The sequence below is a fragment of the Manacus vitellinus genome, unplaced genomic scaffold (assembly GCF_001715985.3).
Source record: "Manacus vitellinus isolate BGI_N305 unplaced genomic scaffold, ASM171598v3 scaffold_39_pilon, whole genome shotgun sequence".
NCBI lineage: Eukaryota > Metazoa > Chordata > Aves > Passeriformes > Pipridae > Manacus > Manacus vitellinus.
The window spans coordinates 1330076-1347153 of record NW_021940534.1 but is presented as its reverse complement, the minus strand read 5'-3'; the positions used below and the strand labels follow the sequence as shown (position 1 = coordinate 1347153).

Sequence of the window (17078 nt, the reverse complement as noted above, 5' to 3'; positions counted from 1 at the left end):
CTGTTTCGTGTATTTACCTCACAGAAAGTAGCTTATGCTCTTCTTGCTGTTTCTGATGTAGAGATAAAACACAAATAATGTAAGGCTGATTTTGATCCAGAATTCTCTTTGGAGAATTTGTAGCTAGCTGTTAAAGTGTAAGAAGGACTAAAAAGACCTAAGCCTGTCTCATTTTGTGCCCCATCTCAGTTGTTTAAAAGGCAATTTGACTGGCATTTTGCCTTTGAAAACTGGCAGCTTATTGTTTTGTTGCCTTTACTGGTGTACAATAGAGAGAGAGGTGTAAAAGGGGAAAGAGGTGTAGATTCTGAAAGTGGAGAACAGTAAGTTTCATTTTTTCTCATGGAGGCATCAGTTTTCCTTCTCCATGTTTGGAGCATCTCAATGTGGATGAAACTGAAACAATGGTTTGTGCTTCCTCTTCCATACATGAAACTGGTTCACAGAGTCCCTTCAGGAGCAGAGCAATTTTCAGGGAAAATAAAAAGAACAATTGTCTTAGGCCAGGCATGGTGGAAAAGTGTGATAACGTTGGGCAAATCAGTAAGATGGAGGCAGAAGGAGGAAAGAAGCTAGGAGAAGTCTTGCCATTCTTGAGTTTTTAGAGAGTTCTTCTCAAGAGTGGGAATGTTATTTACTTTCATTCCAGTCAGGTATGGGTAAAATAATACTCTGAAAGGTGGAAACTGAAGAGAAAAATGTCAGGGTAGGAAAATAAAATGTTGCATACTACTGACCTTCTGATATTATCCAAATTGATTGAAGGCATCAGCAAAAACAAATGGATGAACTTTTGTCACAAGTATTTCCACATAATTCTGGTACATTCATAAGTCTGGCTTTGAGAACATTAGAATACAGGATTTACAGCAGTTATGGGAATACAACAGTGATTTCTGCCTAGTGTGCCACATTCATTAATACATTTCTCTTAATGAAAGGTGATTTGCTTCCTGTGCCTCTGATTTTATGTTGCATTCTGACTGTGATTAATTGCAGATTACTTACAAAAGGGAATGACCATAAATAGAATTTTGAAATATTTTTCCCTTTGAGCATTGTGGTATTTACATGACACATTCTATTTGTATGTGCAGGCTTTTGTCACAGAGGCTTAAGAAGATTATTCCTGAGACCCTGTTTTACAACCATCAACCTCCTTTGTGAATGGTCAGCAAAAATCATAAAGACAGGCAGGATCACTCCTTTCTTGACTGTCCAAGACTGCTGAACAATGTGTAAAACTCCCTCTGAATCCCCATTTTCATATACACTTATATTATCCCTCTTGCCATACCCACAGAGAGGGTTAAAAAGTTCTGTCATGCAATTGCTGAACAATCATTATTTTCCTAGTACTCATCTGTTAGCAAAGACTTTGCGCTGTAAGAAGTTTTGGGCCTGTCTAGGCATTGTATTGTTTAGTGTGTATGTCCAAACTGTTTTACTGGTTTTACTGATAATGTAACTAGTACACTTGGTGTGGAACTGGAAACCTACTAGGTGAGAATGTAATAGTCTGATTAGTGATGTGATATGCACAGAAATGTAGCCAAAATATTTGACATCAGCTGTAATTTTTTTTATTAAAGGAGTTTAAAATTTGACCTTAACATCTGTGTTAGAAACTCTAGCATATTTCTTGTTGACCCATCTCAATAATTAATTTCACTTGCAGTTAAATTGTCTGGCTGGTTTCTCTTTTTGTCTCGTTAAAATCCGACTACAGCAAAGTCTGCTTAGTTTGAAAGATTGTAAAAACCCCTAGTGTTCTTCCAAACCCCTAGTGTTCTTCCAGTTTTTCTTACTGCCTGGGCTACGTAAGGACTTTTTAAAGAGAAGAAGGTTGCACACAGTGGTATAGGTGTTGAAAAGAATTTACAAAGTAGTGAAATCTTTAATTTGACATATTCCCATCTAATGTCATGCAAAAGGTAGTGTGCTCAGGCATATACAAAAGCACACGATTGAGGTTTCTGTGATAACTTTATGCTTAGCCTTGAGAATTGAGTAGGTTATGGAGAAGAAAGAAAAACTAAAAACTTAGTCCATAGTAGTAATGTTTTTCTTTTTTTTCTAGAACAGAAGTGATTTATCTTAAAATTTTCTTGAACTGATTTCTTTTAACTTCCTTTAATGGATAATAAAGAACTGGTCAGAATTATTATTCTAGTATGCTAATGAAGAGGTGTTTCTTTTACTTACTTTTTTCAGATGCATATGATTGGCATATAGTTTAAAAATAGTAAAATGCATTACAACTAGTTTGACAGTAGTGACTATTATATTCTAAACAACATAAAGTCACACTACATTTATCACTCTTTAATGAATCATTCACTTTGTTCCCTCTGTAAGCCCTTGATGTTATTTGTCATTCAGCACTATGCCACTGGAAGTGTCAGCAGTTCTAGGGTCTTACCTTTCCTTAGATTGAAGTAACCCCCTGAAGTGTGCAATTTTTGATCATGTAGTGTCTACCTTCAAAATAAAATAATATCATTATCCTATCCTCATTAACATTATCAGCTTCTGACGATATTCAGTTGCTTTTTTTAGTAGCCTGTGATTCGTGTATGCAAAAGGAGTTTTATTATTCTTTTGAAAAGAAAGCTGATACATATTTATACCTTTTTTTTGAACTCTCTCTGTTAGTGCCACCATTTTGTGTTCTAAGTTAATTACCTTGCAACAAATGTTATGTTACGTATTTTGTGTGTTGTTAAACATATTAACAAAGCTTTTAGTGAATTTAGGGGGAGAGTTGGGTTTGGCTTTGCATACCAGGGTCATTTTGGACCTTTGTTTTTTCTGTTTTATCCCATCTGCTCTCCCTTTGTTCTCAGATGAGATGAACAGAGAAGATTGGCCTCGCTTGTAGGGTGAGAAAAATTGTAGTGATATTTTGGAGAGAAGCTCAGCTTTTTGGAGCAGTCTTTTTGGTGTATTTAATTAAAAAAATATCAGGCTATAGATGTATTCTAGGAGCACCCAGTCTTACTGTGGGGATTCCAGTATCATGTCAGGGAAGACAGTACTGACTGTTAGTGCTGTGTATTAGTGCTGTGTTCATTTTGTCACCTGTGTTCTTCAATCCAGTATTTCCATTTATTCCTAACTTTTTCCTGCTTTATTTTGTCTGTGAGGAAGCAAAGTGCGGTTCTGCCTGCAATTTACTGGAGTGACGTTTACGTTGGGGCCTTTTGTTATTACTGGCAATTCTCTCCAACAGCTGGGGATGCTGAACACAGTGTTAGGTCAGTCTGTGCTACATCAGCACCCTTCTGACAGAGCCACTGGTGAGCAGTTTTATTTCCGTAGTGTAGACAAGACTTTAGTCTGAATAAACAGTTTGGTATTGCAAGTTCCTAAAGCAATTTCTGGAGGAGTTATTTGATAGGGTATTTACCAAGATGATTTATAAATTCTCATATAACTGATACTTGTCTAGGCTTATGCAGCTGTTAAAAGAGATCACTGAAACAGGAATTGCATATTGTTGCCTTAGCAACTGCCACTTCATATTGTGCTTAAATCACTTGGAAATATGCAGTGTATCTTAAGGCATTGCTTCCAACAGAAACACCCAATCTTAAGTAATTTTAAATAATTTCACAGAAGAAGTATAAAGCATGGCCTTCCCTAACAAAGACCAAGCATGGTTTTAAGCTTGGTCACCTCACTTCATCACAGGCTTAGCTTGTTAGGAAAAAAAAAACAATAAAATTTTAAGAACCTAAATATTTGTTTACTCGTTACACCATAATCTATCTGATTGCCAAATTGACTGGAAGGTGAAAATATTTTTAAAATATTCTCCTAAATGCCATCCTCCATTCTAAAAGATCAGCATTGATAGTATGCTTTCCCATATTTATATTTTAAATGTCAAGTTTCCTTAGGGGAAGACTCTTTGTCTAGTTTTTTGTTTTGTTTGTGAAATATTTTGGGTATGAAAGGAAGACCTTAAACATATTTTACCTTCTCAGATGTTTCTTGTTCCTATTTTGAGCTGATCTTTTCGTTTGGACTTTTTCTGTAGGTATTTGCAACAGTTTTATGGGGATTGTAAGATCATCTGAAAAAACAAGGGGAGAGGCTTTTGCCAGAATTACATTAAGGCAGTTGCTTGAGGGCTCGTGCTATGTGATAGTTTCAAATACCAGTTCTGCGTAGAGTATTTTATATTACTGTAGCAACTTCCCCATCTTTGTGGTCACTACTCTGTGTAATAATCAGAATTGGATTTTGCATGTGTGGAAACAGCATTTCAGAGACCACAAGAAAACAGACAGAGTGCCTTAGCAACGTTGTGCTGGATCCAGAATAAAACCAGATTCTGACATCTCATCCTTTTACTGCTTAAGCCCAGGTTTACAACAGAAAGATCCAAATGAGAGAGACTGCTTTTGGGGCGAAATATATCTCCCATTTCGGAAAACTTATTTTCCTTTTATAATATTGTACACAGTCAATGAAATTTAGAACGGTAGTATGACAGAGTTGTCAAAATACTGCTTTTATTACCCCTTTTCTAGGCAATGAAAAGAAGAGACAAGCAAAATGCAAACTTACAGAATTTAAAAGGAATCAGATATTTTGAGGACCAGTTGTCATTTTTAGGTCACCGCTCACATCTCTGAATATAATTTTCAGCTGAGCTGCATGGCAGAGTTTGTATGTGCTGGGAGAAGCTACATTTTCACAGCAGGAGACCAAATCAAAATGAAGCAGTCAGATGCAGGTGCACAGTAATAGAAAGGATCTATTTACCCTGAAGCGTGAGCAATGGGCCAAGACAGCAGAAGCAGTCTACTTCTATCTCTCGCCTCCTTCTCTCCCTACCTTTTCCCTCCCCTATAGCTATGCCAACAAATTCATAAGGGGGCCAAAGAGAAGGGGTTCACTTGCTTTTAATGAGCTGCATTGCCTGCTGCTGAAGGCTTGAGACACTTTTTTGTTATGCTGATTGTGTGCTATCAGAGCTGGCTGTCTTTTAATGTATATCTAATCCTTCTTTCCTGCTTGCACAGTCTCAAGCCAGCCTGGAAAATGGTTGAAAGAGTTTGTCCTGTGGGCATCTGTTGCCTGTGTCCATTCTGAATTTTGAATGATGCTGTGGAAAGAGCAGCGTGTTTGAAGCAAGTGTGCCTAAAACAAAACAAAAAAAAGGCCATTTGCTTAGAAATTTTATAAATCAAACATTTCACACAATCCTTTTAAAGTACAATTTCGGCAGCTTTGTTTAAAGATGGGCAGTTTAATATTCGTGGTTTAACAAAACTGTATTGGTTGACAGTGAAATGAGACACCTTGATGAAGATTGTCTGCTTTTCACTTGGGATTCTAGAGTTCACTAGTTAAGAGCTAAGTGCTTTCCTGTGTGTGAAGATGACCACCCAGTGCTGTTTCCAAGGCTGCAAAAAAACTGAGCAGTGTAAGTAAGGGAAAAACACTGACTCATAGCAAGTGTGAAATGGTAAAATTTAATGCATTGGACATAAGTACAAAACAGTCTGATGTGTATAGGGGGACCAGTAACATCCACTGTCAATTAACAAATTTATTTTAAGAGCATCCATAGCTCTGTAGTCTATGTAAGAGATTGAGAATTTTGGTTTTGTTGCTGATCAGTGGTGGTGTAGGACTGAGGTAGCAATGTCTAGGTCTGGGAGGAGGAAGCAGGAACATCTGAAACCCATGAGGTGAAATCTGCTGCTTACTCTGCAGCACTGTAGCGGTCAGGTTCTCTGTTCCTTTCCTCAGGTGTAAAATGGGCCAGACACATGTTATAAAGATTAATCCGATTAATTATTGTATGAAGTAAAAGATACAGAATTTTAAATATTCATGTCACTGTGTTACTTCATTTCTGTACAGGGTTATGCACTGAACATAACAGAATAAAAAGGAGGCACCTACCCATCTGGAATTGGACAGCAGTTGTAACATAAGCCGTAGTGAAGTGGCAGCTGTCTATGCTGTATGCTGAAAAGTATTTTTATCCTGGCATAAAAATTATCATGCTCAGGAGCTGAACTATTTTAATATTACTGTTTTCCAGTCTCCACATTTAAAACCCTAACAACTTTGTAGAAAAACTCTGAGACAAGTCCATTCTCCCGTACTACCTTCAGAAAGGGATGTATGTATACACCCTAAATTTGGAGGAGCAGTGCTGCATAGCTGAACAAAGCAGTACAAAGGAGAGTTTGAAAAGAGATGTATTCTGGTGTCATCAAAATGGGACCATTTTGTAAGTTTCTATGAACTTCATCTTTTTTCAGGGAGGTTGTGGCACACTTAGACTTCTCTGTCGGGAGGAGAAAATACCTACAATGTATAAATAAAAGACTTAGAGAATGCTTAATTATAATTTTCAAGAAATTTGGCTTCTATTTTACAGAAGGATTCACTCGATTCATAAAAAGTAGGTCCTGCAGTTCTTGCCTGCTCTATGGGGAAGAATACATCATCTGCATAATTATTAAAATATATTTAAAATCATTAGACTGCAACTGAAAAATCAGGAGAGAAGTACACCAAAACTGATGTAGAATGAACACTTTCTAAATTACTTTTGCTTAAACTTTGCTATACTTAGTAAAGGTCAAAGTATGCATGTTTACCAGAAATATTCTGTACATCAGAATAATCTGCTAAAACATACTCACGTGAATTGTGACAGTCTGTATTTTTTATTGCCTGCTTTATGATGTATTTAAATAACAAATACAGGAAAGCAACTTTTTATGTGGCTTCCAAGCTTTGTACTAAGTATGTTCCATAATGATTGGGGTCAGAATCCAAGCCAGCCTCCTTCAACATGAATTGAGAGATGCTCATCAATTCGACTATGAATTGAATTCAACCTGAAGGAGGCTTTAGCAACTGTCTCTAAATCAATGGAGATGCTACATGTGCAGTGTGTTATCTTCTATGGGAGAAATATAGAAAGACAGTGGTTATTAATTTTTTTTTTTTTTAGCCAAACAGAGGCTCTTACAAACAAAGCTAACAAAATTCAGATAAAAAAATGAGAAGAAAACAATGAGAAAGATTGTGTGCTATGTGCTCTGGCTGTAATAAGCAATAAATCAAAACTGGTGCAATCATAGTTTTCATTAAGTAAAAAAAAAATTAGAGGTATAAATTATCTAAGTAAATTACAGCAGGCCACTGTTGACGTTATGTAGCAATATTCTGTCAAAGCATGTAAAAAGGGGACAGTCCTTTACAACCAAACTATTGCAGAGTTTAAAAACCAGTCTTGTGTTTTAGGTGATTCAGTCAGTTTTGGTTTAAAAAAGAAACTTAATTTGACTGCAGCCAATAAGGATTTTGGAAATATCTTACAGTTCAATTATTTTATAAAATCAACCAGCTGGAAAAACTGCTTTTCATGATTTCCAGTAAAGGAAAAACTGAGTTAAAGAATTATCATGTCAGAATTTCCTGTAGGATAAATGAAAATGAAATAGAAGTTCCTAAGTGATTTCATTACTGACTCTGAGATTTACAAACTTCCTGGTAACTGTTTCAGTGTAGGAAGTGATATGACCAGCAGCGCTTGTTGCACTGTTTTTGGTGAAAACAAATTCTCTTTGCGTAAATTATATGACCAGTCCACCTTGGGATGGGGGAGGTTGCCAGGCAAGTTTTTTTTTCATAAGAATTTTCATACTACCATCCATAAAGAAAAAAAAGTAATGCTTCTATAGGAAACCTTTCCAAATTGAGATGTCAGGGCTGAGTTTCCTAAGTTCCAGATGCTTTGGCAGAATTGTAGTTCCCTGAGAGCTGGAACTCGTGTGTACCTGTGGAAGCAGATGAAAGAATAGGAATAAAAATAAGATACTGAACTACTTCTGCTGGTACATGCCTGAAAAAAATCATCAAAGGTTATTATAATTATGACTGTTATTAGATATCGTGTCTGGTTTCTGCGTATTTAAATTTTGAGAGAGGTGAAACTTAGGCACTTAGAGATCCCAGGGGAATAATTGCAGAAATGATGACATATTACACTTCTTGAACAAATTTCAATACCAAAGCTGCATTCTGCGTACTTACATTTCTTCTTAATTATGCTTGGATGCAGGATAGATAGTCATTTTCTGTCTTACAAATGCATGTAACCAATTAGTCTTGTAGATCATGAATACTCAATGGCCTAACTCATTAAATGGAATTTTCCTTTTCTGTTGTTATGGCAAAAGAGTCTGCAAATGGCTGAATATTGTATCTTTCTGTGAGTTTGGTCTTGACCAAGGCTACAAATCCAGTACCTTCATCAAGTGAACAATTACTGGGTTTACCTGCATTCCCTACAGTGTGCCATCTTAGTCTTGTGTGTATTGTAAATTGGTATAGGCTGTTTGGCTCCTCTGCACTTCTGGTGCTCAATTTAAATGCCACAGTTCTGATGCTATGTTAAAAATTTAGTCTTCCTGATTTCCTCCCATTCCCAAGAAATTCTGAGCCCAAAAGCTCAGTCTAACCCTCTGGGACATGGAGACCTGACCTCTTTTGCTCATGGAAGCAAAGATGAGAAAAACTGGCAACGTGTCTCTGAAGAAACCACAATTTATCTCAAATGATCTAACACAGGTGTTCTTTTCTTCTTCCCTCTGATTTTTTTTTTTTTTTTTTAATAATATGGTTGCCTTTCTTTCATCTGAGAGTATGAAGATAACACATGTAGCTCAGCCTGCCTCACGGGCAGGACTCATAGCGGCAATGATGGCAGAACGTGGTGATAAGAGAGACCCAGGGAACCACAAGACAATTGTGAAATGAGTTACAGGCCCAGTATTGCTTTGAGCCAGTTTTGCTAAGTTTTGGTATCAGTAAATAATGAATGCAATGTGAGGATGTGACTTGGTGATTGGCCTTGGTGCTTTTCAGTGGTAGCATGTTTTCCCAAGGGTGAATGTTGCTTATTTTGTCCTCCTCTTTTTCATAATATCGCATGACATCTGAGACTTTAGCACTTTAGTGCTACAGCAGATATTGAGTTGTGATTTTTAAAAGCTATGGTTTCAAATATTATAGAAGTAACACAACCTCTCAGTTTAGGGAAAATCTTATTATTGGAGTAGTTATCTCAAGTGTCTTATTGACATGTTTTGCAAAACTCCTTTGAGTATTTGAACTGAATAACTGTTTTCTTGAAAATAATTTTAAAAAACTGCCTCACTGTTGGTTACACCGAATTTTTACTAAAATTTGAGTATGTTGAATCTGTTGTTATATGTAATTGCTGACTTCCTAGAGAAACATGAATGGAAATTCTAAATGTGCTATAAAAACAATTCTTAAACACCTCTTAAAAGTATGCAAATATATACATCTTTTCTGCTATTCAGATTCTGTTACTGGGTCTGGAAGTCAGGGGTTTTACCCCTTCTGCTGTACCCCACACTTGCAGTCCTGAGAATGAACTCTAACTGCCTTGGGGGAAATGAGCTGGGTGCTTACTGTCTCCCTTTCTCTCCAGGGTTTACTTTGGGAATATTTAGATATGTGCACAAGGAAGAGAAGGCAAGAGTTATTCTATGAAGTCTTTCTGTTCAGCAAGTGCAGAATTATATATGTATCATGTGTGTATATATATATATGCATATATACAGTATATATATACTGTAATGTAGATGTGATATTGCTGTTCTTATTTCTTAATGTTCTATTTTCTGCCATTGACTGTTAGAGAAACTTCTAATCTTATCTTTTACTTTTACTGCTTGTACCTTAAAAAATCAAAACATTATTATCTGATCTGCAAGTTCTTGCTAGTTCACATCAACCTTATGATGGAGGCCTTAAAACTTCTAAGTAACAGCTGCCATTAGGATGTGGTGGAAGTCTTTCAAGGAGGGGGAAGAGTCTTGAATGTAACTTTACTCATAGATATTAAAACTTCGGAGTAAAATGTGAAACCTTTTTGAGTCTCAAAATAGTAATAAAAGCAGTGAGTAAATTTAACTTGCTAGACAGTTGTAATTTGCAGAATGCATTTGTCAAATAGTTTGGAAATAATCCAGGGCACATTTAGATGGAAAAAAATAGAGATGAGCTCAGACTAAAAATGTGAGTTAAATGTCTTCAAGGTTTGTAGAAATTAAGCTATACATTTTCATTACACAACTCAGTAATGGACAAAATCAAAAGGTGCTATGTGAGAGATTTTGAACTTTGGGGAAATTCAGATTTAGTTTCATATCTACTTGGCCCCTAAATGCAAATGATTTGTCTTGGCATCTTTCATTTAACTAAATGTAAAACTGGTGCTTCCCTTAAACTCTTTTGGGGCATTTGGAAGTTGGGAATTTTAAACACAGGGCTTTTTACACCATTTTGCCTTACATAATATCCCTGTGTCTGAGAGTTGTTAAAAACTCTTCTTCTCGAGTCTTTGTAATATGCAGTGTTGGCTCCACTGTAATGGAAATCAGTGTGATCTTGCAAGCACAGCTTGGTGAGATCACCAAAAAGGGATAAAGAGGTGCCCTAGCATTGTAAATAACAAGTGTGGCCTTTAAAGAAAATATACCTTTTGAGTAATTGATTGCACAATTTTTTCATTAGTTGGATGAAGATGTAATGGACTCTGTGCATATCTGCCATTTCTATTTGTTATCATGTTAATAAGTAAAAATCAGTATATATTTCTGAACATGATTTTCATGTTAAACCATTATAGCACCACAGTTCTAGCCCTTAATTTTGACTTTTAACCCTGTCAGTTTTAGACAGTTTAAAGTAGAGCTTTTCCTGTTCCACTTTCTTGCTGACACAGAATTTCCTCAGAGAATTTGATTATTTCTGCTAAGAACATTTGTTTGTAGTTGCAGTTCTCTTCTCAGCATAATTAATTATTTTTCCTTTCTGAGTCATCTCTCTCATCTTCTATGTTCCAGGTTGGTGAGAGGCAGAGAGTTCTGGTAACAGAAGAATCATTTGACTCCAATTACTACGTTGCTCACAATCCTTTCTATGAGCAGGTACAGTTAAATAAACCAGATAACATCTTTTTGTTTTATCTTTGCTTTCTGATAATCTCAGCAGCACAGTGTGTTACGATACAAAAAAACAAGGAAAGAAATAAGTATTTTCCAGGAAACATGTGACTAACAAGACTTGTTTATGAAATATTTTGTTTCTGTGTTGTAAATATAATTAACCTGAAATTACATTAAGAAATACACAGTGGCTGTTTGAATATACAGCATGGTTTAAGAAGCTGTTAATTATTGCAGCAATGTTAATTACTGTGACCCCAAAGCATTGTTTTCTGAATAGTTGAGTCATGATAGTTTCCATACATCTTTCTGAAAAGTATTTCAGGCAATGCAATTGGAAAAAAAAATAATTCTAGCAATAGAAGGGTCAGAAAATTCCTTAGATTACCACTTTGGCATGATATGTTTTATCTCATAGATTCATAGTATGGTTTGGGTTGGAAGGGAGCTTGAAGATCATCTAGTTTGAACCCTTCTGTCACGTGCAGAGGTGCCACCCACTAGACCAGGTTGCTCAGAATCCCATCCAACTTGGCCTGGAATACTTCCAGGCATGAGGTGTCCATAACTTCTCTCTTCTGGGCAACCTGTTCCAGTGCCTCTCTACCCTCTTGCGTATAGATTTTCTTCCTAACAACTAATCTAAATCTCTTTTAGTTTAAAATTGTTCCCCCTTATCTTATCACTATCTGACAGTGTAAAAAGTCACTCTTCCTCTTTTTTATAAGTTCCCTTTTGGTACTAGGAGGCTGCTATAAGGTCTTGGATCATTGTTTACTCCAAGTTGAACAACCCCAGCTCTCTCAACATTTTCTCATAAGAGGGGTGCTCCTGCCCTTTGACCATCTTTGTGGCCCTCCCCTGAAACTGCTCTGTCTTGTGTCCACGTCTTTCTTATCCTGAGGACCCAAGACTCCAGCAGGGTCTCACCAGAGTAGAGGGGCAGAATTGCCAACCTTGACCTTAACGAAGCATGGAACTTTGTGAGATCACACTCCTCTTGATGCAGCCCAGGATACAATTGGCTTTCTGGGATGCAAGCACACATTGCATGCATTCCTCGTGTTCAGCCTCTCATCCACCAGAACCCCAAGTCCTTCTCGGCAGGGCTGCTCTCAATAAGTTCTTCTCCCAGTCTGTACTCCTGTCTGGGATTGCCAACCCTGGTGCAAGTGCACCTTGCACTTGAACTTGTTGAACCTCATTAGGTTCTCGTGGGTCCACTACTCAAGCTTGTTTAGGCCCTCCTGAATGGCATCCCTTCCTTCTGTTTTCTGTCATTTCCTTCTATGTACTTTCTATAAGGAAATTCTTTCCACACAAAAAGATTACCTTTGAGCTAGGAAGAAAGTACATCTATTTCACAAAATTATTACTTTTGCTCGGAAGCAGATGACTTGCTAAGACCCAAGAAAATTTACTTTTCTGAATCATTATGATTTTATTCTCATTTTACCTTTGGGTTGTTGTCCGTTTCCTTGCACTGAACTATCTACAGTTTGCTTTTGCTACCTTTAGGTATTCAATTGTCTGAACCTGGAGAGGCTATAGGTGATGATTGTGCTTACATAGTCACCAATAGTGGTTTCTTCTGGTTTTGGGTTGTGTTACAGCATTTATTTATTTTTGCTTAGTAGTAAGGAACATTACTATTCATGAAATATCTGTTTCTGTTAGATATCTGGTTCAATAATTATTTTTTCCTCACTTTCTCTTTTTTTGATAAATCTCCTTTTTGTTTTTTACATATTTAACTTCTTGTCTAAGTTCTTATGTATCACTGTTCCTTGCTTTTGTAGCTTATCACTCAGATTTGAGAAACACGGTCTTCCATATAGAGATTAAAAAGAAATTGCTTGGGGCTTTTCAGTGTTCAGTGCTTGTTTTATGAAAGCCTAATTAATTAAATGAAAAGCAATATGTACAGGAAAAAAAAGTGTTGATGTTTTATGATGTGTTTGTACAGCACCTAATACAACTCCTCATTGGGACTGGTAAAAAATACACAAAATGCACATAGTAACATACATGGGGAGTAATTTCGAATTCAATTATGCAAGAAATACTTTTCATTATTAAAATGTAAGTCTTTTCCCTAAAATCCTATGTAGGGTGTGTTTCACAAGGATAATATCCTACTGCTCACCCAGGTAAGTACAAGACTTGGTGCTAGTGACTAAGATTAATAGCAGTAAATTGAATTATACGAAATTGAAAACCACTCTAGAGTCACTAAGTATCATTTTATATATTCTTGGAAGGTGAAGCTCAGAGTCCTGATGTAATGTTCTTTTAACTCAAATAGTTATCAAACCTGTTCTCTCTTCACTAACCCCATCTATATTAAAAGATTTTGCTATTAAAACCACATCGATAGACCTACACTGACAGACTTCCTGTTAGAGCTGCACCTTACGTTTGTGGAGGCTTTGGTAATATAGTTTATATTGAACAGAATAGTCTAAACTGACTAAGGGTACTTTGCCAGATCAACAGTCAAGATGAGGATTTCTGTTGGTGTAACTTTGTTTGTTAGAAATATGGTTGAGGATTTTTCCCCTAACAAATAATGATATAAAAAAAATGTCTGAGTGTATGTCAGGCCTGACTGCTTGGTTGTTTACAGAACCTCCCAGATATTTTCACCTAACGTCTTTCTTTTTCTGATGTCACATTTAAACTTAGTTACTGTCCTTTTGCATATGGAGACACAAAGATTTACAGCGGTCACAAACCCAGTGATATACTTAGCTGCCTAATTTTCTTTTGATTTAAATTTTCCCATGATGAATTACATGGGAAGAACTCTGATCTAGTTGTATTGTAACACTGTCCCAGCATTAGGACTCTGGCTTTGTGTTTGCTTAGTCTGAGCTTGCCCATCTCTGAAAGGCAAAGATGTCTGCTTTTCTTGTAAGATGCTTAGGAAGTTCAGCAGAATCCTACGATCTGGAAACACTTACAGTCATGAACACCTTGAGCCTTTAGGGAAAAAGATGCTTGGGAAACTACTGGTGGTGATTTCCTCCAAGTAGAACAATCAACAATTGTGACAGGTGAAAATGGAGAGGCATTGTCTGGCAACAAAATGCTCTCCAGATGTGGTTGGCACAGAATTTTTCTCTGAAAATCGTCTGCACAGGTAGTCTAAAAATCAAGTAATTTTAAGGAACTTCAGTTTCAGCATCAAAGAATCAAGATATATTAATGTGATCTTTGAAAAGCTCTCCTCAGCTCTAGAGAGGCCACATCTGGAGTGCTGTGTCCAGTTCTGGTCTCCGCAGTACAAGTGAGAAAGGGAGCTCCTGGATCGGGTACAGTGGACAATGACAAAGATGATTAAGGGACTGGAGCATCTCATGAGGAAAGGCTGAGGGAGTTGGACCTGTTCAGCCTCGAGAAGAGACAACTGAGAGGACACCTCATCAGTGTATATGAGTATCTGAAGGGAGGGTGCCAAGAAGGCAGAACTAGGCTCTTCTCAACAGTGCCAAGCAATAGGACAAGAGGCAACGGGTAGAAACTGATGCACAGGAAGTTCCACCTGAACACAAGGAAGAACTTTTTTACTGTGTGGGTGGCTGTGCACTGGAACAGATTGCCAAAGAGGTTGTGGAGTCTCCCTCACTGGAGATATTCCAGAAATGTCCTGTGCAGTGTGCTCTAGGATGACCCTGCTTGAGCAGGGAAGTTGGATCAGATGACCCACTGTGGTCCCTTCCAACCTGACCCACTCTGAGATTCTGTGTGTGGATGAACTTCAAGTACATGTGATTAAATAAATTCCCATGATTCAATTTTTCACTGTAAACACTGTAAAATATTTCACCAAGAAATAAAAAATAATTTCACCAAGGAATTACTCCACTTTTCTTTTTTAACTGCTTGTCTATTTTAGAGCCTTTTTAAAACCTTTTTTACTCCCTTTATTCTTCCAGCAAAAAATATCGCTCAAGTATGTTGGGCTCTTTCTTTTGTAAGACACATGAGCTAGGAATATCTGTTATGTGCTGCTTTTTTTATGAAATGGGACTTTCTGATATCATGATTGTGCAAATTCAGAAAAGGATGGCATTAGTTGCTGACCCAAGAAACGCACTCGTCCATTTTTACAGGCATTCATTGTCAGTCATGCATCTCAGCTGCAAAGGTTCTGCACAGTCAAAATAAAGGCTTGTGCAAAGAGAAACAAGGGCTTGTGCAAAGAGAAACAAGGGCATAATTTCTGTCCAGAAGCATTTACAGACTCAAAAACATTTTTTAAAGAAGTGTTATGGCATGGACATGAAAACAGGAAGCTTTACGGGCTATTAGAACTGTGTACTATGAGTACCCTTGGGAACTGTTTGGGTCTGGATTCAAAAGCTGCAGTTGAGGCCCAACTTTCTCATCAATCAAAAAACAGGACTCACAGTTGGAGTTGGAAAGTGCTGAGCTAACACTGCAAAGCTCTTGAAGAATGCAAGCTGGAGATCTTATTGGTCAAATGTGGCAGGGTCTATAGTGTATGCTGATGACTAATATTTTAAAGTTTTAGGATTTTCTCTGATGTTCATCATCTGTTTTCTGAGTGGAAACTGGAGACTCTGATGTTCCTTGTGGTATTTAGTAATTATGTCTTTATCTTTATTTGAAAGGTCCTTGTGCCAAAGGATCCTCTGTTGATGGGTAAGATGGTAGAAGTGAATATTTATGAAGCTGGAAAACATTTTATGAAGGGGCAACCAGTGTCAGATGCCAGAGTTCACACTGCATCCATCACCAGACCATTAGCAAAAGGAGAAGTTTCTGGTTTAAGAGAGGTGAGAAAAAGACATTTTCTGCTTTGCTACACTGGTAAATCAACAGCTGTTCAAGCAAAATGATTCCATGCTATCTATCTGTTATCATTTTATAGTTCCCATTTATATATGCATGAAGCTTTAATCTTTTATGACAGATTGAAATTTGAATTCAAAATATGTTTTTACTGATGTCCATAGCTTTGCTGACTATAAAGGTGATAATACACTTGTTTCTTCTTTCAAGGTGCAAGATGGGAAAAGAACTTACTAGAACTGAAAAGATTTAACATCAGTAACTCAATGTATTTCAATTTAGAGGAAGGATGAATCAGTTTTCTTTTCTTTACCTAACTGTTTTTTAAAAAATGTGTATTGATTACATGTCTATTAAAACAGGTCAAAACACAATTCAGAGATTCAAAATTAATTGATGGGTAGAGGTATGGAATATTTACAATATATTTTGTAAAAAGGTCAACATCTGATTTAGTCATGTAAAGAAAATGAAACTCTTTTAAAAAGAGATCTGATCCTTATTTTACACCTCAGTAGATATGACTGTTAGCCAAGTATTCTCATACATTTCATGGAGCTCTAGTTGTAAAAACTGATGGAGTGTGAAATGAAAATGTGTATCACATTTCTGAGCATCATTTGATGTCCTTTCTCCAGCACTGTTGTTAGGATCTCCAAAACTATGTAGCACATGGAAGAAGGATAATTGGCAGTTTATCAGCCACCTTACTGCTTTTGCAGTAAGTTGCTGACAAGTATTAAAGTATATACATATCCTTGTTTAAGTTCTAAGTACTCGTATTTAAAATACATAATCAAGACATACCTTAGGTGACTAGTGTTAAGCTAAGCTCCGTAGTCTCTTGAATAAGCCTGGCTATGGAAGCACAGAGCAACAAAATAATGCATTCTCTGTAATGCACCTACTGTAATGTGTTCAGCAGATCATGAAACTTAAGCACAAACACATTGCTAAGCCCTCCATTGAATACTGTCCGTGTGTATGTGTATATTGACCTGATAAGGGTCTGTAAGAGGAAAAAACAGCCAAAGCCCTCAAATTGTCTGGTTGAGCTACGTAGCTATTTAAACACAGCTGATTTTTTCATCAGGACACTTTTCTTTTAAATAATCTGCTGGAATAGAACCAAGACTGTCATTAAACTGAGTACGTGCTGCCAGAAGCTTGTAGCATGGTGACAAGCAAGCAGACTCTTGACTGAAATTTTTTATGGTAAAAATGAGAGATAAAATTATT

General features: G+C 36.9%; 1 protein-coding gene across 1 annotated transcript in view; it reads left to right on the top strand.

The window, feature by feature from the left end:
- Positions 1–17078, top strand: part of CDKAL1 (CDK5 regulatory subunit associated protein 1 like 1) — a 408038-nt gene that overhangs the window by 364975 nt on the left and 25985 nt on the right. Inside the window, exons 13-14 of the mRNA XM_018077689.2 lie at positions 10920–11003; positions 15659–15823. Of these exons, the coding sequence (XP_017933178.1) occupies positions 10920–11003; positions 15659–15823 (249 nt within the window). The remainder of the gene's footprint in view (positions 1–10919; positions 11004–15658; positions 15824–17078) is intronic.